Raw genomic sequence first — 24,441 nt, forward strand, 5'->3', positions numbered from 1 at the left:
TTGTCGACCATGATGGCTACTCTATTTCTTCTGAGGGATTCCTGCCCACAGTAGTAGATATAATGGTCATCTGAGTTAAATTCACCCATTCCAGTCCATTTTAGTTCACTGATTCCTATAATGTCAACGTTCACCCTTGCCATCTCTTGTCTGACCGCTTCCAATTTGCCTTGATTCATGGAATTAACATTCCAGGTTCCTATGCAATATTGCTCTTTACAGCATCAGACCTTGCTTCTATCACCAGTCACATCCAAAACTAGGTATTGTTTTTGCTTTGGCTCCATCCCTTCATTCTTTCTGGAGTTATTTCTCCACTGATCTCCAGTAGTATATTGGGCACCTACCAATCTGGGGAGTTCATCTTTCAGTATCCTATCATTTTGACTTTTCATACTGTTCATGGGGTTCTCAAGGCAAGAATACTGAAGCGGTTTGCCATTCCCTTCTCCAGTGGACCACACCCTGTCAGACCTCTCCACCATGACCCGTCCATCTTGGGTGGCCCCACACAGCATGGCTTAGTTTCATTGAGTTAGACAAGGCTGTGGTCCATGTGATCAGATTGGCTAATTTTCTGTGAGTGTGGTTTCAGTGTGTCTGCCCTCTGATGCCCTCTCGCAACAGCTACTGTCTTACTTGGGTTTCTCTTACCTTGAATGTGGGGTAGTGATATGGTATTAAAAGATCTCTAATTTCTCTTGGTGACAAGGACCCAGGTATGATGAATACTTCTGTGTTTGTGGCCTATGGTTAGAGAAGAAGAATGTTACGATTCACTTAGCAGTGAGTGGTAACAGGATGCAATTGTTTTCTCTGCCCAAGTTCATGGATCTTCTGAATTCTGTTCGTGAACCATTTGGGGAGCTGCGTGATCCTAGGTTAAGAACTGCTGGTTTGGATGTGTGGGTTTCCATTGTTTTATTGCTTCTTTCTTTCTATTTTGGCTGCACTGCACTGCATGTGAGATCTTAGTTTCCTGGCCATGGATGGAACCCATGCCTCCTGCTGTGAAGAACAGAGTCTTAACTACTGGACGGCAGGGGAAGCCCCTGGTTGCTCCTTTCTTTCTTCACATCTCTCTTAAGTGGATCAGAGGCAGCTCTCGTTTAATCATTAGCCACTAATGAACCACTAATAAAGTGATCACCCATGTCACAGGCAGGAGCTGTGTGGCCTGTGGACATGCACTCCCTTTCTAGTTTGCAGCGCAATGGCCTCATGGTAGAGCTGAAGGTAGAGCTCAGACCCCCTAGGAGTCCAAGTTACCCCACGTATGAGGGTGAATGACCTCGGGGACAGAGTCAAGTCAGGCTTCCTGAGCCTGTGGCTCTGTCCCAGGGTATACCTATGCCTGAGGGGATGGCTGTGCTCACCGCACAGACACACACGCTGGCTGTATAAACAGTCCCGTAGAATGATGACGTCTACACCACAGCACTAAAGCAGAGAGAGGGAGAAGTTGGTATTGTGCTGGGTGCTGCTAGGATACTGCTGACATCCCCCTGTGCACCGGAACAGGAGAGCCCTCAGTTCCGGAAGAAAGCTGACCCGGCAGCCGTGAACCCTGACCCTGACATGCGGGAGGCTCTGCGTGAACCTCTGCTGACGGGAGTTATTGAGTCAAGAACCCCAAAGCTCCCTAGAGTCTCCTTTGGTGTTTCCACCAGGTTGTTGTCGATCCCTTGCCTCCCTCTAACTGGCTTGTCCTCAAGCACCAGTATCCAAGAGGAATAAAGTGCTTTCAATTGCTGTTATTGGTCCCGTTTGCAGCAGCATTGCTCACTACCATTCTTCACGCACAGCATTGCTCACTACCATTCTTCACGCAATTGTGTGCGATAATTAGTTTTGAGTGTTGTGGAGAGTGAGGGAGGGGGTGAGAGTGGGGGATGAGGGCAGAAGGTGAGTGCTAGCCTGAGATCGCTGTTAGCTAACATTGTCTCTTGCGAAGTGACCTGTGTGAGACTGGCGGTCTGTGCAGGGCCCCTGAAGCACACAGGCCGGCCTGCCTCTGTGCCCCTCCCAGCACCCGCACAATGCCGCCCTCTCCCTCTGTAAGTTACCCACAGGTGGTGGTCTCTTGGTTCTCCTGTGGTGTGTCTGGCTCAGTGCCACAGTGTACAGATGGGCCATAACCATATTATTTTGATTCTCACCTGGAAGGGGAATTTTACATGAAGGCAGACAGGCTCATCAGTTTTAAAAATTTAATCGAAGTATAGTTGATTAAAATGTTGTGTTAATTTCTGCTGTCCAGCAAAGTGATTCAATTATACAATATTCTTTTCCATTATGGTTTATTACAGGATATTGAATACAAGTTCCCCATGCTATACAGTCTGACCTTGTTGTGTATCCATTTTATATATAAAAGTTTGCCTCTGATAATCCCAAACTCCCAGTCCTTCCCTCTTGTCCCCCATTCAGGCCCATCTAATTTTTTTTTTTAACTTTTGTATTGTAGTGTAGCCGATTAAAAATGCTGTGGTAGTTTCAGGTGAACAGTGCAGGGATCCAGCCATACATACGCATCTATCCATTCTCGTATAAACTCCCTTCCTGTCCAGGCTGCCATATAACACTGAACAGAATTCCCTGTGGTGTACAGTAGGTCCCTGTTGGTTATCCATTTTAAATATAGCAGTGTGTACATGTCCATCCCAAACTCCCTAACTATCCCTTCTCCCCATAGACCCATCTTTTTAATGATAGAAAATGGCAATAGTTGCAAATGCTGCTGTGTGCTAGGCATCATGCTGAGCACTTCAGCAGCAGCATCTCACTTAATTCTCCACAAACCACCAGAGAGATCCTTCAAAGTGTAAATCACATCCTGCTCCTCCTCTGCTCCAAACACTCCAAGGGTGCACATCACCCTTGCTGTCAGCCTCCACCATGCCCTGCGAGGTTGGTAGGGTGTGGCCCCCGCTCCTGCTCCAACAGCATCCTTCCCTCCTCCTTCCCCTTTTCTCCACCCTCCTCATTGCTCCTGGAACTGGCCAAGAAGGCCCTACCACAGGGCCTCTGCACTGCTTCCTCCCCCCAGGCTCTGCCCAGTGCATTCTTCCACTTCATCAGGGTCCTTAAGTGTCTTCTCAGAGAGACCCTCACCCCATCTAAAGCACCATACCTTGTCATGCTCTGCTGTCCTCTCTGTCTTCCATTTTATTTTAAATATTTATTTTTATTTATGTATTTGGCTGCAAATGGTCTTAGTTGTGGGATCTAGTTCCCCAACCAGGGATCAAACCCAGGGCCCCAGCATTGAGAGAATAGAGTCTTAGCCACTGGACCACCAGAGGAGTCCCCCTGTCTTCCTTTTTAACAGCACTCGGCACCCCTAGCCATTTCATTATAAATCTATTTGCTTATTTGTCTATTATCTGTCTCCCCCACATGAGGGCAAGGATCTTGCTTTGCTCACTGGTCTATTTCCAGCACCAAAAATAGTGTCTTCAATATAGTGAAAAGAAAGTGAAAGTGAAGTCATTCAGTCGTGTCTTACTCTTTGTGACCCCATGGACTTTGCCCCCGAGGCTCCACCATCCGTAGGATTTTACAGGCAAGAATACTGAAGTGGGTTGCCATTTTCTTCTCCAGGGATCAAACTTGGGTCTCCACATTCCAGGCAGGCTCTTTACCGTCTGAGCCCTCCAATACAGTAGTTGTGACTAACTATATAGTCAATGAATACATGAATACATGGACAAATACTCACAAAAGCCCATGGTGTAAGTGCTATTCTCACCCTCATGCTACAGATGAGAAGACTGAGGCTAGACTGCGATTCTCACTCTGCTCATGGTTGTGAAGCTGAGCTGCTCTTCTCTTCCCCACTCTCTCACTCATAGACGCTGGTAAACGCGTCTACCTGCGAGTCACATTCCCTTGAGACACTCTCAGAAAAAAGTGCTGGATGGATTAATCTGTTCAGGAAATAATTACAAATTGCACTTCCTTGCTTGATGTTTCAAGTGCTTACTAGTGTATAAAAGGCCCTGAAAAGTCCTGTGGTAAAAAAAAAAAAAAAAAAAAAAAGCTGGTGGAACTGTGTAATCAGTTTCCCAAAGCTTCTACTGTGGAAATCTCATATGTATGTATTTGTATGCATGTAGAAGGCAATGGCACCCGACTCCAGTACTCTTGCCTGGAAAATCCCATGAATGGAAGAGCCTGGTAGGCTGCAGTCCATGGGGTCGCTAAGAGTCGGACACAACTGAGCGACTTCTCTTTCACTTTTCTCTGTCATGCACTGGAAGGAAATGGCAACCCACTCCAGTGTTCTTGCCTGGAGAATCCCAGGGACAGGGGAGCCTGGTGGGCTGCCGTCTGTGGGGTCGCACAGAGTCAGACATGACTGAAACAACTTAGCAATAACAGTAGCAACACCTATTAACATATTGCAGGATGTAGAGCTGACTCATTTGAAAAGATCCTAATGCTGGGGAAGATTGAGGGCAGAAGGAGAAGGGGACAACAGAGGATGAGATGATTGGATGGCATCACCGACTCAACGGATATGGGTTTGGGTGGACTCCAGGAGCTGATGATGGACAGGGAAGCCTGGTGTGCTGCGGTTTGTGGGGTTGCAAAGAGTTGGACACAACTGAGCGACTGAACTGAACTGAGGACATTTCTTGGGCAATAGTGGCTTTTATCACTGTAGAGAGAAGGGACTTTTATCACTGTGGGGATTGTCTGATAAAAGGTCCATCAGTTGGTAGGAGGGGCTGTGCCCAGATTCACCTTCCCCAAGACTGGTGTCCAAGCCCACCATGTTTGTTAGCCCCTGGATAAGGTCAAGCTCAACCCATAGAACAGGAAGGCACATGGCTCCTGGTACCTTTAGCTGAAACCCAGCTCAAGCACGCTTTTCCCCAGGGACCTGTCAACTGGCTCATCCTCTGCCCTCTGGTTCCTGAGCCAAGTGACACTTGGTGTTTGTCCAGAGCCTCTTAGAGGGCAGTTCCTTATGAACTTCTCAGGAACATCAACCCCACAAACCTGGCTTTGTTTTCTCACTGTCTTACGTCTCCCTATTGGAATTTTACCTTCTAGGGCAGCAGTCCCCAACCTTTTTGGCACCAGAGACCAGTTTCATGGAAGATAGTTTTTCCATGGACCCGGACCAGGTTGGGGGGATAGTTTGGGGATGATTTCAAGTACATTACACTTACTGTGCACTTTATTTCTATCATTATTACATCAGCCCCATCTCAGACCATCAAGCATTAGATCCTGGAGGTTGGGGACCCCTGTTCTAGGGGACCAAGGACACTGCCTTCTCACTATGTTGTCTCAGCCCCTCACTCCGACAGCAGTGCTGAGCCAACAGGAAGAGCCCAGATCATTCTTATTCGCTTGAGTGTGAAGGAGCTGGTGATCCTGGGTTTGGTGCAGGGAGGAGTGAGTGGTGATGTTGCTAATCCCTTGATTTATTACCAAAGCCTTCCCCTGGCCCCAAGCAGAATAGAAGGACGCCCCAGAGGCGACAGGACTGTGGGGTGCGATGCACGGAACTGACTGGATCGTTGCGTCCTGAGAGTCAGAGCGACTGTCACTGCCGCCGATGGTTCATCTTTATTGGTTTCGATGGTGATTCAATGTCATTTGGGATTCAGGTCTCATCTCCATCTCTGAGATCATCTGAATAACAGTGTCATGGGCAAGAGTGGAGACAAAGCATCCACAGGCAGCCTGGATCGGACGCTATAAATCTCAGAGGAGAGCCTGGCCTTCCGAGCTGGCAGGTTTGAGGCCGAGCGGAGGCAACGGAGCTGGCAGTGGTTGCCTCCACCCCAAGTGACCATGAGAGGTGCCGCGCGAGTCTCAGTGATACTCCTCTTGGTGACCGCGTCTGACTGTGCCGTGATCACTGGGGTAAGTCGTCCAACATTCTCTCTGCCCTGGGTTTTGGGATGATGTCAGGGTCTGCATGGGACAGGACCCAGGAACCACACAGGAGGCAAACCAAGGGCATGGGAGCCAGTTCCAGACCACACTTCTGAGAGTCATCTCACAGGGTTTTCACGTTAGTTAGACCTCGATAAAGGGGATCTGCTTCAGAGAAACTGTGTAAATCAAATTCTGCTTTCAATAAATGAGGAGAGCATTGCAAATTCTGAAGTTTGGACCTTTGGTCAAAAGAAGATTTTTGAGTAATAAAGAATCTTTTATAAAGTGGATTAGCACTAAAAAAAAAAAAGTGGATTAGCACTAATTTATCTTTGGTGTAAATTTTAGTTTTCATGCATGGTTTGGTTCACATGTCAAGTGTAATTTTCATAGCAAGTTGAATTAATTAAAGGCTGTGACCTTATTTAGCTTCTGTTGGGTATGTTTAATCTCTGCTTTCTCTACTCTTAAGAAAGTCGATTTTGAAACTCTTTCTTTCCCCGTGCAGTTTATATGTTTTAACTCTGTGCCCAGTTGATAGGAATAAAGGTGACGCCAACAATTGGCTAAGTGACCCAGAAACAAGTGTTGGATAACAAGCAGAAATCCAGCCCCACTGTGGGTGCAGGCACATTGTAGTATTCAAGACACCCCAATAGTGGTTCTCCCTCAGAAGTTTGACTTCCCCTGGACCCACCCTCTCATGGGCACAGGTTGTGTGATGGTGATGGGACCATTCTTATAAAAACAGAAAGTAATGACTGACCTGGGAGGTTTCTAGATAAAAAGCCACTAGAACAATAAAAAAGAGACATTCACTTTTGTTTCAACTTCCTCCAGCTTTTTACACAGAAAATGGAAATGTAGAGAAGGCCAAACCATTCCTGGAACTGGATTAACTGTAATGTTCACAGAAAGCGAAGTCTCTTTCTTCTCCCTTTTAGAGGAAAAAGACCGAGTTTCAAAGCAGAACAAACATCAAAGGCAAGCCAATGCTTTTGGGACCCAAACCATAAATACAACTGTCAGGACAGAATTGCACCTAATGAATGTGGACTACAGAAGGCTGCCCTCCTCTCGTGCAGCTTGAAGGTTGGGAGGGTGAGAGCAGAGGGTAGAAGCCCTGGTTACCCCACCAGGCAGCAGGCTGACCCTGAGTCTGGCCCAGAAGCAGGTCTGGCAGGAGGGAGGGCTTAGAGATGGGAAAATGTCTTCCTAGAAGAGCCTCCAAGTTGACCCTTGGGAAAACAGAGAAGAGGGCCACACAGAGCAGACCCGACTGCGAGTACTCAGAGTGGTTAGAGCTGCTCCCTCCGCACTCCGAGCCCTGCTGCTGCCCCGTCTGACTCTCAGAAAGAGGCTGGGCTCTACCATCCCCGCAGTGCCCTGCTCCCTAGACCACGACTGTCCCAAATTCAGTCCTGGAGGGGCCCTCCTCCCAGGCGGGACAGTGATGCCACACCTCTGTGGCAGAAGAGTCAGGTGGAGTCCACTCAGCGCTGACCCTGAGCTTTCAGGGACCGGCTGACTAGGTTGGAGACCAGATGACTGCCCCCTGCACCTCCTCGGAGTGTCGAGCAGCCCCAGCATGCCCCGCTTTACTGCAGTGCCCCACAAGGCAGCCAGAGGGCACTCCATGGCCCAGTAGAGAAGAAGTGAAGTGAAAGCTGCTCAGTCGTGTCCGACTCTTTGTGACTCCATGGACTATATGGTCCATGGAATTCTCCAGGCCAGTATACTGGAGTGGGTAGCCTTTCTCTTCTCCAGGGGGAATCTTCCCAGCTCAGGGATTGAACCCAGGTCTCCCCCATTGCAGGCGGATTCTTTACCAGCTGAGCAACAAGGGAAGCCTAATGGAAAAGGGCCAACCCAAACCCAGCTCCCAGCTTCAGCTGAGAAAAGCCACAGATCTCTGAAATGGGAAGGTGGGGTGCTTCAACAAGGTGGCTTCTCTTGAGTCTGGAGAAGTTTAGTTCTGTTTTCCTTAATGTAGGCTTTTGCTTAAAGCAGGTTTGTGTGGGTCTTCCCTGGTGGCTCAGATGGTAAAGAATCTGCCTGCAATTCGGGAGACCCGGGTTCAGTCCCTGGGTTGGAAAGATCCCCTGGAGATGGGAAAGCTAACCGACTCCAGTACTCTTGCCTGGAGAATTCCATGGACAGAAGAGCCTGGCAGTCTACAGTCCATGGGGTCGCAAAGAGTCAGACACAACTGAGTGACGAAAACACACATAGATGGTACCTTTCAGAAACCAGGCAGGGCCACACAGCCCCTGCTCTGGGAGCCCAATCCAGAGGAGTCCATGCTAGAGGAGTTACTAATATTAACCCATTCTACTGGTAGTAAACTGAGGCACAGAGAGGCTAAATAACTTGCCAACTGTCACATAGGGGCCAGGCAGGCCAGCAGAGACGCCCTGGGGGGAAATACCTATTGGGGGGTGCTGGCCTCTCAGATGAGACTGGGTTTCCAGGGAGGACTGAGGGGGCCGTGGTGGGGAGGAGAGGCACCAGCCCCGAGTACTGCTGGATGAGGGCTGGAGGGTCCCTGTCCGCAGAAACTTGACACGGACCACCCTGGGGTGCAGGCCATTGGGACCCTCCCCCTCATTAGCATCCACTGAGCATCCCCTGGTGCTAGAAAAGCTCTGTCTCCTAAGCTCCAGCCTTGTCAGAGGAGAGCCTCCCTGCTGAGCGGCCGCAGAGGAGCTCAGAGGGCTCTCAGATCCAAGTCTGCTGCCCTGCTGAGCCCTGAGTTTCCTGCCTCGGCAGGGGCAGGGGTGGCCCCGGGTGTCCCGGGGGCTGGGGCCTGGGTACCGCTCCCAGCACCCCTCTGAAGGGGTTTTGGATGTACTTTCCCGTCTGGTTTCTCTGGGGTGGTGCTCACGGGCACTAACGGCCCTTTGTCTTCCCCCTGCAGGCCTGCGAGCGGGATCCCCAGTGCAGGGCGGGCACCTGCTGTGCGGTCAGCCTGTGGCTGCGTGGGCTGCGGGTGTGCACCCCGCTGGGGCGGGCAGGAGAGGAGTGCCACCCCGGCAGCCACAAGGTACTGCTCACATTGGCTCAAGGCACGAGGCGCTGGACCAGTGTTCCGACTCCAATCTAGGGATTTCTTGCCACCTCCTTACTTTGGGGGTGGTTGGGGTACAGTGGGGTCCTAATCACACAGCCTGTTAGACCTGGAGGCTGTTCCTCATTTGCTGAAGGTCCTGGGTCTCAGTTACCTCATGCATACAGAGGGGAGTAGACTGACACCCCTAAAGTTTCTGACCTGATAAATTCAGATTCTGAGAGTCTCCTGAACGCCCTTTACTGCACAGGGTTCTTCCCTCTGGACTCCCTAGGTAGCTCAGTGGTAAAGAATCCGTCTGCAATGCAGGAGATGAAGGAGATACAGTTTCGATCCCTGGGTTGGGAAGATCTTCTGGAGAAGGGAATGGCAACCCACTCCAGTATTCTTGCCTGGAGAATCCCGTGGACAAAGGAGAATGGCAGGCTACAAGCCATGGGGTGGCAAAGTGCTGGACACGACTGAGTGACTGAGCACGCACACACACATTCTCCCCTCAAGAACACAACGCAGTAAGACTGTAAAGTGGGCTCCCACCCAGAGCCTGAGTATGAGGGGGCGTGCAGGGTGAGGTTGGCCAGGCCCCCAGGGCACATACTTTAAGGAGACTCACTCCTCTGTGCCCTAGGCATCCAGCACCCACTCTGCTTCCTAAGGAGCCCCCAGCCCAGAGACCACAGAATGAGCCCACGGCCTTTTTTTCTGTCAGGTGGCTGCGGCAGCACCTGTGGGCTTGCGCCCCCTTCCCTGGGCTTTCTGTGGCCAAGATGCCCTGCAAGCCCCTCTGGGGAGCACACCTGCACCCAGGAGCATCCTCCAACCATGATCCTCCCTGGCAGCCCTCCTAGGCGTGAGGAGGCTGAGCTGGGGAGGGAGACAGAGCAGAGTCCCTGTAGCCTTGGGGTATTCCCAAAGCAGGCAGCAGAGGCAATACACCGAGTGCTTACCATGTGCCAACCTTCATCCTAAGTGATGTTTTTGCACATTTAAACCTCTTTATCATGAAAACCTATTTACAACCATATGTGGTAGCCACTATTATTAACTCCTTTTACGGATAATAAATTGAAGCACAGAGAGGCTAAATAACTTGCCAGTTGTCACACAGCTGGGAATTGGCAGACCTAATTTGAGCCCAGGCTGTGCGGCTTATCTATACTCCTAACCCCTCCTACTCACTCTCCTTGAGGAACCCTCAGTGGCTCAGCCTTCCCGTGGGTGTGAGTCACCAGGCAGGGACCCTGTCCTGTGCAACCACCTCCCCGACACCCACACAGGGTGGAGAGTGTAATGGCTGAGCTACAACTGATATTCAATCACCGGTGTGGGTGTGAATTTGTGAGAGTGGGTGTGCTGGGTCAGCGGGGGGCCCCCGGTGGGTGGTGTGGGGGCTCGTGGAGTTTGGGGGATAGGCGGGTGGGCCATATTGCATAGTGGCTGATCACAGTGTCAGAGCTAGACTGCCTGAGGTCAAACCCTGGCTCCTCCACAAACTGGCTGTGTGACCTTGGCATGATACTTAACCTCTCTGTGCCTCAGTTTCCTCCTCTATAAAAGCCATTATTGTGGTGCTGGGGTGCAGGTGATGAGACATTTCAGCCAGGGATGGGCCGGCCAGAGGCTCCCCCCGGGGGCCCGCCTCCCTTTGGTGAAGGTGACATCTACTCTCCTCTCTCTCCCCAGGTCCCCTTCTTCAGAAAACGGCAGCACCATGCCTGCCCCTGCCTGCCCAACCTGCTATGTTCCCGTGGCCTGGACGGCAGGTACCGTTGCTCCACCAACTTGAAGAACATCAACTTTTAGGAGTGTCTGGTCTCAGGACACCCACCAGGGGTCCCGGGCCTCTTTCTGAGCACAGCCTGCGGTGGTCTCCCTTGGACTTTTATTTCTGCTGAAAGGCCCAGCCCCGCATCCCCTCTGCTGTCCCACTCCCTGCACTGCTGACCTACGCCCTTGCTCCCCTGCCCACATACGTGCACTGACGCAGACACACGTCACAGGGTTTTACGGTCTGCCCGGCCGGCTGTGGGGTCCTGGCAGGTGGCTGTGGTCCTGGAGGAAGCCCGGGCGCACTGCTCAGGCCGCCTCGGGGTGGTGAGTAACAGGGACGTACTCCTTCCTTGTGTCTCTCCCTGCCCGGCCCTTCCTCCACCACAGGTGAACCGTCCTCCCTGGGCCCTGCCGCTCCCCTCCGGCAGGTGCACTTCTGCCTGCATCAGTGAGCTCGTGCAAAGTATGGGGCCCCAAGAGGTCAGTCGGCCTCCACACGGCTGCTGTGGGTTCAGCCTGCGGCCAGCCCGCTGGGTCAGAACTGCAGGCCTCCCATGCCGCTCCCAGCATGTTGCCAGTTCACGGTGAAGCCGCGGATCCTGCTGCCTCCCTGTGAAATGCAGACAGTGGTGGTTCATGAGGCCGTGAGTGAGTTCCCTCCAACAGCCCCCTTCCAAGGGCCAAGAGCAGGTCTCTGTGTGACCTCGAGGAAGCTTCTGGCCTCTGCTCAGCTGGAGGAGAGATGGGGGCTAGCCGGCGGGCCGCTGATTTTGGGCACAGGAGGAGACCGCGACCCAGGACCATGGCCAGGCTGTGTGTGCCCCACATCTATTATAAGTACGGCATCTTCTCTAGAGGCTGACAGTTGGCTGAAGTTCAGAGCAGTTTGTCTGGGTGTCACACCACTGGCCTCCATCTGGTGTACAACCCCAGTCCCCCTCAGCACCTCCCATCTGGACCCTGCCCAAGGCTCGCGCAGGCGTGGTGACGCCTGTGGCTGTGCGCGCTGACTGCTGGTTGCAGAATAAAAGCGTGAACAAGGGTCAGGCGGCTGTGTGTTCCTGCCGTGCCGGGGGATGTGGGGAGGGGGCCGGGCCGGGCTGCGTCCGGGTAGGAGAGGGATGTGACTGGAATCCCTCCTCCCCTCTGGGGCAATTTTTTTGGAGAAAGTGGATACAGGGTCCATTTGCATGAAGGGTTCGAGGCAGCTCAGTGGGCTCTAGGTGATGAGGAGGGTATGGCTGAAATGGGTTTCTGGGTTGGAGGCAGGAGGCCTTGTGAGCTGAGCCCTTTTGTCCCTTTTGTCGAGTGTCAAATAGCCGATGCCACCAGGTCACCACGTATGGTGAGAAAGTCTGCTTCAGGGACGGGCTGGTGAGGCCCTGATTCTGCGTCTGAACCAGGGACCGGAGTATTCCTTAAGTGCTAGCCCTGTGGCCCTTCCTCACCTCAATTCTTAGTCTGCCGCTGCTGCTAAGTCATGTCAGTCGTGTCCGACTCTGTGAGACCCCATAGACGGCGGCCCACCAGGCTCCCGTCCCTGGGATTCTCCAGGCAAGGATACTGGAGTGGGTTGCCATTTTCTTCTCCAAATTCTTAGTCTAGGGAAGTGCAAAATATAAGATGAAAAGTATATTGTATCCTCTGCCTCTCAGAAGCCTCCAAGGAGACTGGTTTCTGAGTCCTAGGGTCCTGCCCTCCTTTCTCTGCCCTTAACCCTGTCATAACCTTGCTCAGGGCATGCTCAGGACAGGCTTTACTGCAGGGCCCACCCAGGCTGGGCCTGGGCCCCACACAGGGCTTGCTCTTTGATTTTGGCTCAATTGATAGACACTGGTGCTTGCTCTGCTCATCTGCCCACTTCTTGCAGCCCTTGAGTCTCCTGGCTCCTGACTTTCAGGCTCAGGTACTAAATGTAGAGTTCCCTTCCATGTCCAGGAATCCAATTTGTCCATCCTGTCCTTTGGATCTCCAGGAACCGCCTGCTGCTGCCAGGTCACGCTGTGTGCGGTGCTTTCCCAGCCAGTCGCCCTCTGTAAGCAGAGCTGACCTGGGTGGGGCATCGCTGAAGGAAGCAGTGTGATGGAGCAGAGACGCGGGGTGGCTGCAGGCACGAGGGACCCTGTGGCTGCTGACATGCAGCCTGCAGCTGCCTTTTCATTCCCATGGGAGCCAGCTGATCTGTAGACCTGTCGATGGGCCAAACCATCCTTTTAATCTAACACGACTGATTCTCACTTTTTATATCAGAATTTTGAGGAACTGATAATTGGTCTTTGCCCCAGTTCCCTGCTGCTTTTTTTTCCCTTTAGATTGAAGAGATCACAGGGGAGGCTAGGGAAGCTAAGGAAAAGTATGTTGTTTGTTTGCTCAGTTGTAACTGATTCTTTTGTGACCCCATGGACTGTAGCCCACCAGGCTCCTCTGTCCACAGGATTTTTCAGGCACGAGTACTGGAGTGGGATGCCATTTCCTTCTCCAGGAGATCTTTCCAACCCAGGGATAGAACCCACGTCTCCTGTCTTGGCAGGTTGATTCTTTACCATTGAGCCACCAGGGAAGCCCAAGGAAAGTATATTTGTGAGAATTCTTTACATTTAGGGATATATTCTTCATGAATATTCATAAATATGAAGACTATATCTTATATATATATATAGGTGGCTCAGACAGTAAAGAATCTGCCTGAAATGAAGGAGACCTGGGTTCAATCCCTGGGTTGGGAAGGTCCCCTGGAGCAGGAAATGGCAACCCCACTCCAGTACTCTTGCCTGGAGAATCCCATAGACAGAGGAGCCTGGCTGGGCTACAGTCTATGGGGTCACAAAGAGTCGGACACGACTGAGTGACTAACACTTTCACTGTCTTCATAGTTATAAAAGAACCAACTAGTAAGAATAATACACCCACAATAAAAATGCATTCTAGAAGAATTAAATTAAATTAGACTTAGGTGAAATGGACAGCCCTTCAAGATGTGGGTTCCTTTAGTGACAGTCTGACCGCCCCATATCGGCCCAAATCCCAGGTGGTACAATGGTAAAGAACCTGCCTGGCAAAGCAGATGACGAAAGAGGTGTGGGTTCCATCCTGAGTCAGGAAGATTCGCTGAAGAAGGAAATGGCAACCTACTCCGATGTGCTTGCCTGGAAAATTCTATGGATAGAGAGGAGCCAGGCAGGCTACAGTTCATGGGGTTGCAAAGAGAGGCAAAGGACTGCACAAACGCGCTAGGTTTCCTTCTCAGCTGGTGGAGTCTGGTGCCATCTAGTGGCTGACATGGGGGTGGCACAGAAGAGCTGAGGAGGAATAGATGGCCGCATCAGAAAGAAGGGAGCTCTCAGAGCAGATGGGGACCGCTCCCCAGAGATCCCAGGTGTTATGCTCAGTCAGAGATTCAGAGGGATGATGCTTCCACCTGGGTGAAGAGGCATGCCAGGACACATGTTTAATTGCTCTTTGGCTTCCAGTTCCACCCTACAAGTTTCTTTCCTGGAAGCCTCTGTCATCTTCCTGTGGGACGTCTCCTCTCACGGATTCTCCAGGATTAGAAGAGTGGTGCTGGATGGGGGTCAGAGGAAAAGGACTGGGTGCTGCCCCTCAGCATCCACGGCAACTGTTTCTACCTATTATCTCTGCCTCCAGTTTCTCCTTAGAATTCAGCCCTGCATGCCCACCACTCATCCTTCTAGGCAGCACATTTGCCCGGTTCTTTCCTCATCAAAAACCCCCCAGAAGGCTTCTCTGCAACAAAGGAGAAAGCTTGTCTTGTCCAGAAGCGAAAAGCTCCTTGTGGTCTGGCCTGGCCACCCTCTCTGCTCTCCTACTGTCTCCCCCAGCCCTCCCAACCTCAGGACTGTCTTGGTTTGTGGAAGACGCCACGTGTAACTTTGCCCAGGCAGTTCCCTCTATGGGGAATGCTTTGCTTTCCTCTCATGTCCTGTGACTTCAAAGCATCGTGCAGATTAACCCACATGCGTCCCCCACCTCCACCTTCATCCCTCGACACAGTGACTGGGACACACCTCAGGACCTGAGTTAACCCCTGTCCTTAGAAAGCTCTCATGTTTCGGCCAGCCTCCTCCGCAGGAGAAGGAAGGGCAGTGTCTGAGTCCTGTTTGTGTTCCCAGGGTTGAATGGTGAAGGTCGTGGCTGGAGCAGCTGCACAGCCAGAGGACAGAGGCTTGGGACAGCTGACTCTGGGCAAGAATAATGGTGAAACAGGATCCTCTCCTTGTTGGCCTCCCCCTCAGTCCTCTGACACCCCTCTCGACCTCCATAAACTTCCACTGATGTTTTCCACTCAAAGTTTATAAAGAAAGGCTCCTGTGGGAGCCTGGAGCCAGCCATAAGCCTGAGAGAACAGTGTGTGGGCCTCAAGGGGACCACTGGGCCTAGGACGGCAGGAGGGTCACAATCTGGAGCCCTCCATCTAGAATATTCTTTCTTGTGTTAGACCCCTACTTGGAAGGCTCTACTGCTCATGGATCATAGGTATATTAGATTTATTTAAATATGAGTGTGATGTGAAGGAAAAATACGGGTGTGGTTTTTAAAAGGGATCAGAGCCCCCAGAATGGGTTCATGTCTTCAGGGGCAGGAAAAGCCCCTGGCCTAGTGAGGACAGAGGGGCCTTAATTTGGGGACTGAAGATTAGTGAGGAGGATTAACTGGATCTAAGCAGACAGACAGGCTGATGAGTAAGAAGCCGTGGGCATAGTTCTGACAGAGACAAGGCATAGAGAAACCTGTGAGATTTCATCATGAAACTAAGCCCTGAAGACCAAGTAAACAAATCTGTCAAATGGCAGCTTGACATTTTCTTGTCATTTTGCATTTGGCTCATTTGGCAACTCTCACAGAATTAGCAGCAAAGTTACCTTGCTACCGGGGTGACACAGCGGTAACAGCACAGGCTGTGGGTTTGGACCCTGGTCAGGCTATTTATTAGATAGGAACCGTGGACAAGTTACTAAGCCTCTCTACCTCAGTTTCCCTATCTGTAAAATGGGCAGCAATAATAATAATAGTGTAACTGAGCAGAATCCTATGGGGCTTTGCCTGGACAGACAGACCTCTGCATGTTCTCTGACTGCCTCTTATTTGTAGAAAAACTTTCACCTCCTAGGCCTTGCTAGAGTTCCAAAGAATAAATTTAATTTGAGAAGTGAGAAAATGCAGAAAGGAAAACAGTCAAATGAGACAAATAATAGTTTAGCCATTAAACAAAGCCAAGGACATCTAGTTCCCCGTCAGGGGCTCTGTGGAGAAGGCAATGGCACCCCACTCTAGTACTCTCGCCTGGAAAATCCCATGGACGGAGGAGCCTGGTGGGCTGCCATCTGTGGGGTCACGACTGTCCGACTCTGTGCGACCCCAGAGACGGCAGCCCACCAGGCTCCCCCATCCCTGGGATTCTCCAGGCAAGAACACTGGAGTAGGTTGCCATTTCCTTCTCCAATGCAAGAAAGTGAAAAGTGAAAGTGAAGTCGCTCAGTCGTGTCCGACCCTCAGTGACCCCATGGACTGCAGCCTACCAGGCTCCTCCGTCCATGGGATTTACCAGGCGAGAGTACTGGAGTGGGGTGCCATTGCCTTCTCTGCTCTACATAATATCTTGAGCCATATCCGTTGAGTTGTTTTGCAGATACTGAAACCCCCACCAGGTGGAAGAAGTTAAGTGACTGTATATTGCCCAGAAGCACAGAGACCCCAGACGGGTTGAAACCAGAAGGTTGATGATGCTGACTCCCCATGACCTCACTACTAACCAAAAGAGGAATGTCTATGAGCTGATTACACACCCTGGAACCCTCTCCGTCACCCTGTCTTTATTTTATTTTTCTGGCTGTACCTTGTGGCATGCAGGATCTTAGTTCCTCAACAAAGGATTGAACCCATGCCCGCTGCAGTGGAAGCATGGACCATCAGGGAATTGGACCATTGGACCATCAGGGAACTCCTGCTTACCTTGTCTTTAAAAGCCTGCCCTTGGAAAGTTGGGGAGTTCGGATCTTGAGTCTCAGCTGCCAGGACTTCTTGTTTGGAGCCCTGCAATAAACACTGTACTTTGCTTCACCACAACCTGTTGTCTTGGCTCTACTGCACTTGGGCAAAGGGTCCCAAGTTTGGTTCAATAACAATAGTACCTGCCCCTTTGGGTTGGTGTGAGAATTAGACGTTAGTGCACAAGAAGAGCTTAGGGCGGCCTTGGCCAGTGGAAGCTCCATGGGAATGTTTTATACATTTTTTGTTTATTTATGAAGACATCCCAGTTAGCACTGGGATCTGTCTGCCTGGCTCACTAAGCCAGTTATCTGACGCATCTCCCCTGTGAGAGACTTGTAAAACTGCCAGGAAGAAACAAACACCTGCTCTTGGATGCGTTTCACTTTCCCAGAATTTGAATGCAGTAGGAAAAAATCTCAGTTTGTCCGGCCTGTGTGCCATTATTATGATGTAGTTTAAAAGCACAGGTTTATGTGGGAAAAGCTTAATAACACTCCATTTGGGAACATAGCTACACAAATCTTATCTAAGAGCTTCTTAATACCCTGCTTAAATATATGAGTCACTGTTTCCAAGTGAAATGGAATGTTTGCTCAATATGGGCTATGATCTTAATACTGCGTTATACAATTTTTTTTTTTTCTAGGAAAAGCATAAGGAGTGTGGGCTCTGAATTTTATTCTGGCTCTTCTCAGATTGTGTTCAAATTAAACCTGCCAATGCATGTGTGTCCCCTGAGATAAGCATCTCAGGGCTGGTTTCGCTAGGACTAGAAAATGTCGTTTACTCTGTAGACTTGCAGTTCCCAAACCTTAGTGTACATAGAAGCACAAAGGGTGATGTTCAAATGCTGTTTCCTGGGTTACCTCCAGAGACTCAGATTCAGTGGGGCCTCCAACAAGCCCCCTCCAGCTGTGACTGATGCTGGTGGTCCCGGTGCCTCCTTTCCCAAGAAACGCTGCCCCACCCGTCTGTCTCCCCAACCTTTGGAGGAAATAAACATATGATGAAAGTTCTACTTTTCCCCCAAGGGACCAAGAGACTAGTTTCCATTAGGAAAAGCTCCAGTCGAGCTAGAGCGTGGGCTTAATATTAAAACAAGGATGAGCAGGACAGGAGGGAAGGCAGGGAGAATGTGATGGGGTCTGTGTCCATCCAAAATTAGGTTTCAAGGTTTGTGCAACTGTCCCTGGAGAAACCTCAATCGCTGAAGTGAAACCAAGGAGGAAGAGGAACACAAGGAGGGGGCCACCATGAGGAGAGAGGGGAGGCCCCCCGTGGGGCTGTAATTTCCGCTCACTTGAGGGCGGACAGCTGGGGCCCCACCTGGAGGCTGGGAAGCCCTGCAGGTGAGGAGGCGGCTCTGGCTGCCCCGAGGCCCCAGCCAAGAGGCAAACACGTGTCCTACATATGTTCCCAGGCCCCCATCTGGGGCCCAGCTGTGGAAACCTGGGCCTGAGCCTCCGAATGGGATGCTCCGTGTCAGCAGGGGGTGTTTGGGAGACGGGGCAGCAGAAAATGGGGCCCAGGCCCCTCGGCTCAGGGTTGTCCTGCCCCAGGAGCCTGCTGGGGATGGAGAACTTTGCAAGGAGCCCCATGGGCCGAGGCAGCCCCCAGCTCACTCCCAGGTGTGGGGAGGGGACACACCTCTGAGAGCTCACTGTGGGGACTGCCTACCTGGCCTCACTAGCTTCCAGGAAGGGACACTGAGAAGGGGCTCAGTGAGGCCCTGGGAGAGGCAAAGGGACGACTGTTTTGGGGGTTAGGTAGAATTACGCTCTCAGGAGGATTTGGCCCCAGCGGGGTGCTGAGCGCCAGCTGGGCTCCCTGTAGAGTCTCTGGCCCCAGGGTCCTCACTGGCAAGGGCAGCTGTGAAGTAACTAAGGAGTGTTGTCAGTGGTCTACTCTCCAGGTGTTTGTTCCTTCCTTCCAACAGGGCCTGTGGGCACTTCTGATCCTGGGCAAGGCTACCTATGGCCACCACGTCCCCGGACAGCCTGCATTCTTCCAGGAGCCCTGGGCCGGGGAGACCCACGGGGATGGCAAAGTCTGTGGGCCAGGAAGGGCTTCGCTGTTTGCCCCAGAGATGCCCTGAGCCCTTGGGGAGCTTGGGACAATCAGAAATGGGGTCCTGTGCTTCCCCTAGCATCTCCCAGCTTCCTTCCCAGATGCTGCCCTCTGCCCCCACCTGCCTTCTCCCCTCCACGGCATACTCCGTCCTCCCTCTGCCCTTCCGTCTGATGGTCCTGCCCCTCCTGGTGACACTGGGGCCAGAGGCTGAGATTCTCAGCTCAGCTCCGCTAGGGGTGAGGCAGCTCTCAGAGTCTGTTTGCACCTCCGCTACATGTGGACAGCGACTCTGGCCATCTCGCCAGTTTGTTGTGAGGTAGACCCCACAGCAATGTGGCCCCAACCCTCCCTGGTGGTCGAGCATGGTGGGGGTTGTTCATTAGGTACCCAGAGTCCTGTGTTCCATTGCAGAAATGCTGGATCCCAATTCCTGGAAAGGGGACCCTTGGGAAGCTGGGGTTTTAGCCACAGGAAAAATGTTGGAAAGGTGTTAAGCAAGGAGACTCCAAGGACCTCCTCTTCTTGGGATGATCTTGACTCTGCCCACCACCAGCTGCCTGGGGAACCTCAGGGAAGCAGCTTCTTTAACCTTCCTCCTCAGTGAAATGGCGTTCCCACTGGGATTCCCCTCGCAGGGTTGTTGTGAGGCTGGAATGAGGTGGTGCGAACCCCAGGCCCAGTGAGCTTGTGCACTGACGGTGCTCTGCAGGCTGATAGAGGACTTGTTCTTCTGCCCATAGAAAGTGGGTTTTGTGCCCCTTCAATAAAGGATGGTGTCTGCACTAATCAGTCACCAAGAGCAAGTATAGAAACTGGACGGTGAACTTAAGGCAGGATGAAACAGCCTGTGCCCTGTCACCTAGCATGAAATGGGCTAGGTGGGAGGCAGGCTGACCTCCTCCAGGGAGGAAGCCATCAGAGCCACTCTAGAACCCTCCCTCCCAGTACACTGTTGGTGTCTTTTTAATTTATTATTTTTTTTAACGTTTTAAACACTATCCCAAATAGACCCACCCAGGACTTTAGTGCCCGAGGCAGCCCCCTTCATTCCATAAACCACCGCATGGAGTCAGCCTGTTTGGTTCAAGGTGAAGATTTTAACCCAGGCTATTTATAAATCCCTCGATGGAGCGGGTGTCAGTTTCAAAGCAGTCATGCCAGATGTCGGTTTAGAAGCTGAAAGGGAGACAAGCATTATTACAAATTAATGTTGCCAGTGATTAATATTTGATATTTTTAACACGCATTCATCTGGGAGGAAAAAAAATCCCCTTTAATTAGCGTGGCCGGCTGTCATGCAGTCCTCCCCTTGACAACGGGCTGCCAGGTCTTCTGGTGTAGCTTCAGGCAAAGATCTGACTGCGGGAAGAAAAAATGAGCCATGAAGTCAGATTGTCTGTAGACCTGCCTCTTTGGGCGGGTTCTGTCAGGCTTGGGCATCCTGCACTGCCCTCACTCAGCCTATCCTTTCTCCTCTGTGCCTCCCGCTCCAGTTCTGGGCTGGAAAAACCACAGGCTGATTTCATTACAGCCTGCAGCTGCTGCTGCTAAGTCGCTTCAGTCACGTCCGACTCTGTGCGACCCCATCTGGGCAACCCACCAGGCTCCACCGTCCCTGAGATTCTCCAGGCAAGAATACTGGAGTGGGCTGCCATTTCCTTCTCCAATGCGTGACAGTGAAAAGCGAAAGTGAAGTCACTCAGTCATGCCTAACTCTTAGCGACTCCATGGATTGCAGCCTACCAGGCTCCTCCGTCCACGGGATTTTCCAGGCAAGAGTACTGGAGTGGGGTGCCATTCCTAGAAGTCAGGATTTCTTTTGAGTCTGGGCTGTGCCCGAGAGTGAGGAGACTCACTGGAGGCTGACGATGTGGGCTTGCCTGTCTTATTTTGTCTGCACAGTGTAAAAATAAAGTGACCTGTATTTAAAATTTGGTATATTTCCCCCAAACCCACATTTCCTATGAAAGTGTTAGAGTGGAAGTGTTAGTCCACCAGTCACGTCCGATTCTTTGCGACCCCGTGGGCTGAAACCCGCCAGGCTCCTCTGTCCATGAGGTTTTTCAGGCAAGAATACTGGAGTGGGTTGCTATTTCCTTCTCCAGGGAGGCTGTCAGACCCAGGGATGGAACTCGGGTCTCCTGCATTGCAGGCAAATTCTCTACCATTTGAGAATGTAGGAAGCCCTTACATTTCTTATACCTCTTGGAAAACGATGAATCCTGGCATCCTGGAATTGGGTTCCCACAGTGGCCCTAACTGGAGGGTGTGGTATGCAGCTGTAGAGGGTTGTTTAGACACATCTGAACTCACCACACCTGTGTCGGGGTCTCCGCCGCACCTTCCTTAGGGTGGCCACCGGGTGACTGGAGTTTACATCTGATCTGAAAATAATCTGCTTGATTTACACAGTGCTGGCTGCATTACGCTTACAATTTTTGGAAGGCAATTAAATTAACTGTGTATTTCTATTTTTTGATATCTACTTTAAAAATCAGAATTGGAAACACAATCTCCAGTACCATATAGGCGCATATCATATTACTTGCTTCACCGGTAATTTAGTTAAAGCGAAGATTCTCAGTAGAATCTCTGGCAGGTGATTTCTCCATTACCTGCCTGGCCCCTGTGGGCATCTGAGCTTTCTCCTAGTGCTCAGTGTCACTAATCCTCAGGATTCTCATCCATTAAATGAGACCCGAGCAGGGTGGAATGGAAAGATCACGGGTTTTGGAGTCAAACTGGTCCTGGATTGAAATCCTGGCAGTATCATATTCTGATTTGGGAGCTGGGTAAGTGACAGCTTTGTTAAGCTTCATTTTTCTCGTTTGTAAAATATGGGTAAAGATAGCCACTCTGTATGTTTTTGGTGGTGATTAGAAGAGAGGAGAAAAACATTAATAATAAGGGCTATGCTTTTTTAAAGCCTACTGTCCACTAAGGGGCTTCCTGGTGGCTCAGTGGTAAAGAATCCCCCTTCCAATGCAGGAGACTCGTGTTCAGTCCCTGGGTGGGGGAGATGCCCTAGAGGAGGAAATGGCAACCCACTGCAGTATTCCTTCCTGGGAAATCCCATGAACAGAGGTGCGTGGCAGACTATAGTCCATGCGGTCACACAAAAGTCGAACACGACTTAGTGATTAATACCAAGAAGCACACACCATAAATCTAGCATGCTGATCGTTTTAAGTGTCCAGTCCAGCGGCATTAAGTACATTTGCATTCTGTGCAGCCGTCATTATCTCCATCTCCAGACCTATTTTCATCTTGCCAAACTGAAAAATCTATACCCATTAAACAATTACTCCCCATTTCCTTCCTCCCCCCAGGCCCTGACAACCACCATTCTGCTTTCAGTCTTTATGAATCTGACCTCTCTAAGTACACCATATAAGAGAAAATAAAGCAGGTGTGGTCAGATTTCAACATTTTCCATATCTGAGTTGAGGGTATCAGGAATTCTTTGTACTATCTCCATACAATTTATTTCGAAATTATTTCTAAATAAAAAGATTTTAAAGACTGAGGCAATCCAAAGACCTCTTCAAATAAATTCCATAGTCATAAATTTGACATTCAGCACATTCAGAAGAAGTTAGAAACCAAACAGCAATGGAGCACGCTACTCAATACCCAAAGCCCCACTCCGGGGAAAGCTACTGAGCTGGAGTTTTGGGAAGAGGGGCTGGCAGGTTGCTCCTAAATCCCATGTGGGGTTGCTTTTCAAGCAGGGAGTTGAAAAGAGGAGGAAAAGTGGGGGGAAGAGAAGAAGAAAGGGATGAGGAGATTCTCTGGTAGAAATCAGGCCCCTCCCGACTGTTCCTCCACTTTCACAAGATGCTTCCACAACACGATGGGACAAACCAGGGCTAAAAGGGGACAAAGAAGTTGGCCATGGAGAACATGAGCCACGGCAGGACAACAAAACAGAATCTCTCTGTCATGCATCTTGAGATCATGAATGTCTGCATTATAAATATAGTTTTAAAGAATCACTAAATAGTTGGGGAGGAGAACTCAATCCCAAACTTCAACTTCAAAAGCTTCATGACATTGGATTTGGCAACGATTTCTTGCATTTGATGCCAAAAGTACAAGCAAAGAAACAAATTAGATTACAGCGAAACAAACAAAAAACATTTGTATATCAAAGGGCACGTCAACAGAGTGAAACTGCAATCCACTGAATGGGGGAAAATATTTGCAAACCAAATACCTAATAAGGGGTTAACATTCAGAATATGCAAAGAATTCCCGCAACTAAACAACACGTAAAAAAGCAAGTACTGAAGCCAGAAATTGACATTACTATTACAAAACTTGACAAAACTATTACTTAATGTTGACCAAATCCTTTTTCCCAGCTATTTGGTGATTCCTTAAAATTGTGTTTATAAAGCAAAACACGATCTTAAGATGCATGACCCAGTGATCCAGAGACTTGGTTTGCTGGGGACCCTGAGTCCGGCATTGGAGTTGGGGGAGGTCACTTTTACCTCTTTCTCTCCCCCATTCTATTCAGGAAGCTGGAATGGGCTTCCCCGTTGCATTTTCCCATAACTCACAATGTGCTCTCCTGTGTGTGCGGGGGGCCGGGTCCCCAACCCCAGTGTTCACATGAGAGGACCCAGCAATTCTGTGACGTGTTGGGCAGACATTCCCAGGGCTCAGGTCACTTGATGCAGAACAGAGGTATGGGTTTGGAGTCTGGGAGCTGGTCTCTCCCAGATTTCTGCTGACCAAGACTGGAGGACTGGCCAGGATGTCACTCACAGGGATGGATCCCTTTGCGGTCAGGAGGGGAGAAGGGTGGGGACTTCCACAGGTGCCAGCAATCTTTTCCAACGCGTTTTCCAGGTTTCCGGCCTTCTGAGATCTCTCTCGGGTGAGCCATTGCAGTTCCTCTGTCCTGCATTAAAGACCCCTGGACTCCTCCCATCTTCTTCAGCCAGAGGCTTGTTGAGTGTGGATGTGATGTGGTCATCTTTGCTGAACTATAGGGTTTTGGTGCTGGGAGGGTCATGTGGTCAAGCTGAGAGGATGCACCCCCAAGAATCATATTTTGAATAATATTTTGAGGTACTGATCTATTAGTTTTAAAAAATCCTCTCATTTTCTCCTTTCTCTTTTCCTCAGGAAAGGAAAAGCCAGCTCTGCCTCTGTTTGTCTTAGGGAAGACGTGGGCAGGGCAGGAAGCAGAAGGACTGGCACAGCAGGACCTTTCTCCTAAAGCCCTGGAAGAACCTGGGGCCCCTCAGAGGATGTAGCAGAGGCAGGGGACTCAGGCAGATTGTGAGTGGTGGGGACCCAGATTCTGCAAGGGAGAAGGCAAGGTCAGGGTGGAGGGTCCATGTGGTTTGTCTGGGGGAATAGGACCGAGGCAACTTCCAGAAGACTGGGTTGGCTCAGGTGAGACATGGAGGCAACAGGAGCTCAGGCAGGGACAAGGAAGACCACCACGCACCCCCTACCCCTTGCAAACTTGACCAGCTGGAGAGTCATGTGCATCAAAGCACACCTGCGGGGCGCTGCAGAAACGGCTAAGGTTAATTGGCCCCTCAGTCCGGAGGGCTGGGGGCACAGTGCAGAAATTCAGTTGATTCCTCGAGCAGAAAAAAGAACTGCTG

The 24,441-nt window shown here is 50.8% G+C and overlaps 1 protein-coding gene across 1 annotated transcript; it reads left to right on the forward strand.

The window, feature by feature from the left end:
* The first annotated feature begins 5,811 nt into the window (after positions 1–5,811).
* On the forward strand, positions 5,812–10,768 carry PROK1 (prokineticin 1). The gene is made up of 3 exons (XM_069570991.1): positions 5,812–5,883; positions 8,816–8,941; positions 10,649–10,768. Exons 1-3 carry the CDS (start codon positions 5,812–5,814, stop codon positions 10,766–10,768), a joined length of 318 nt encoding a protein of 105 aa, XP_069427092.1.
* The last annotated feature ends 13,673 nt before the right edge of the window (positions 10,769–24,441 follow it).

The sequence above is a fragment of the Ovis canadensis genome, chromosome 1 (assembly GCF_042477335.2).
Source record: "Ovis canadensis isolate MfBH-ARS-UI-01 breed Bighorn chromosome 1, ARS-UI_OviCan_v2, whole genome shotgun sequence".
NCBI lineage: Eukaryota > Metazoa > Chordata > Mammalia > Artiodactyla > Bovidae > Ovis > Ovis canadensis.

Coding starts and splice junctions, on each gene's coding strand:
- PROK1 (XM_069570991.1), top strand. CDS start 5,812: ATGAGAGGTGCCGCGCGAGTCTCAGTGATACTCCTCTTGGTGACCGCG. Junction 5,884..8,815: donor ACTGTGCCGTGATCACTGGG/GTAAGTCGTCCA, acceptor TTCCCCCTGCAG/GCCTGCGAGCGGGATCCCCA. Junction 8,942..10,648: donor GCCACCCCGGCAGCCACAAG/GTACTGCTCACA, acceptor CTCTCTCCCCAG/GTCCCCTTCTTCAGAAAACG.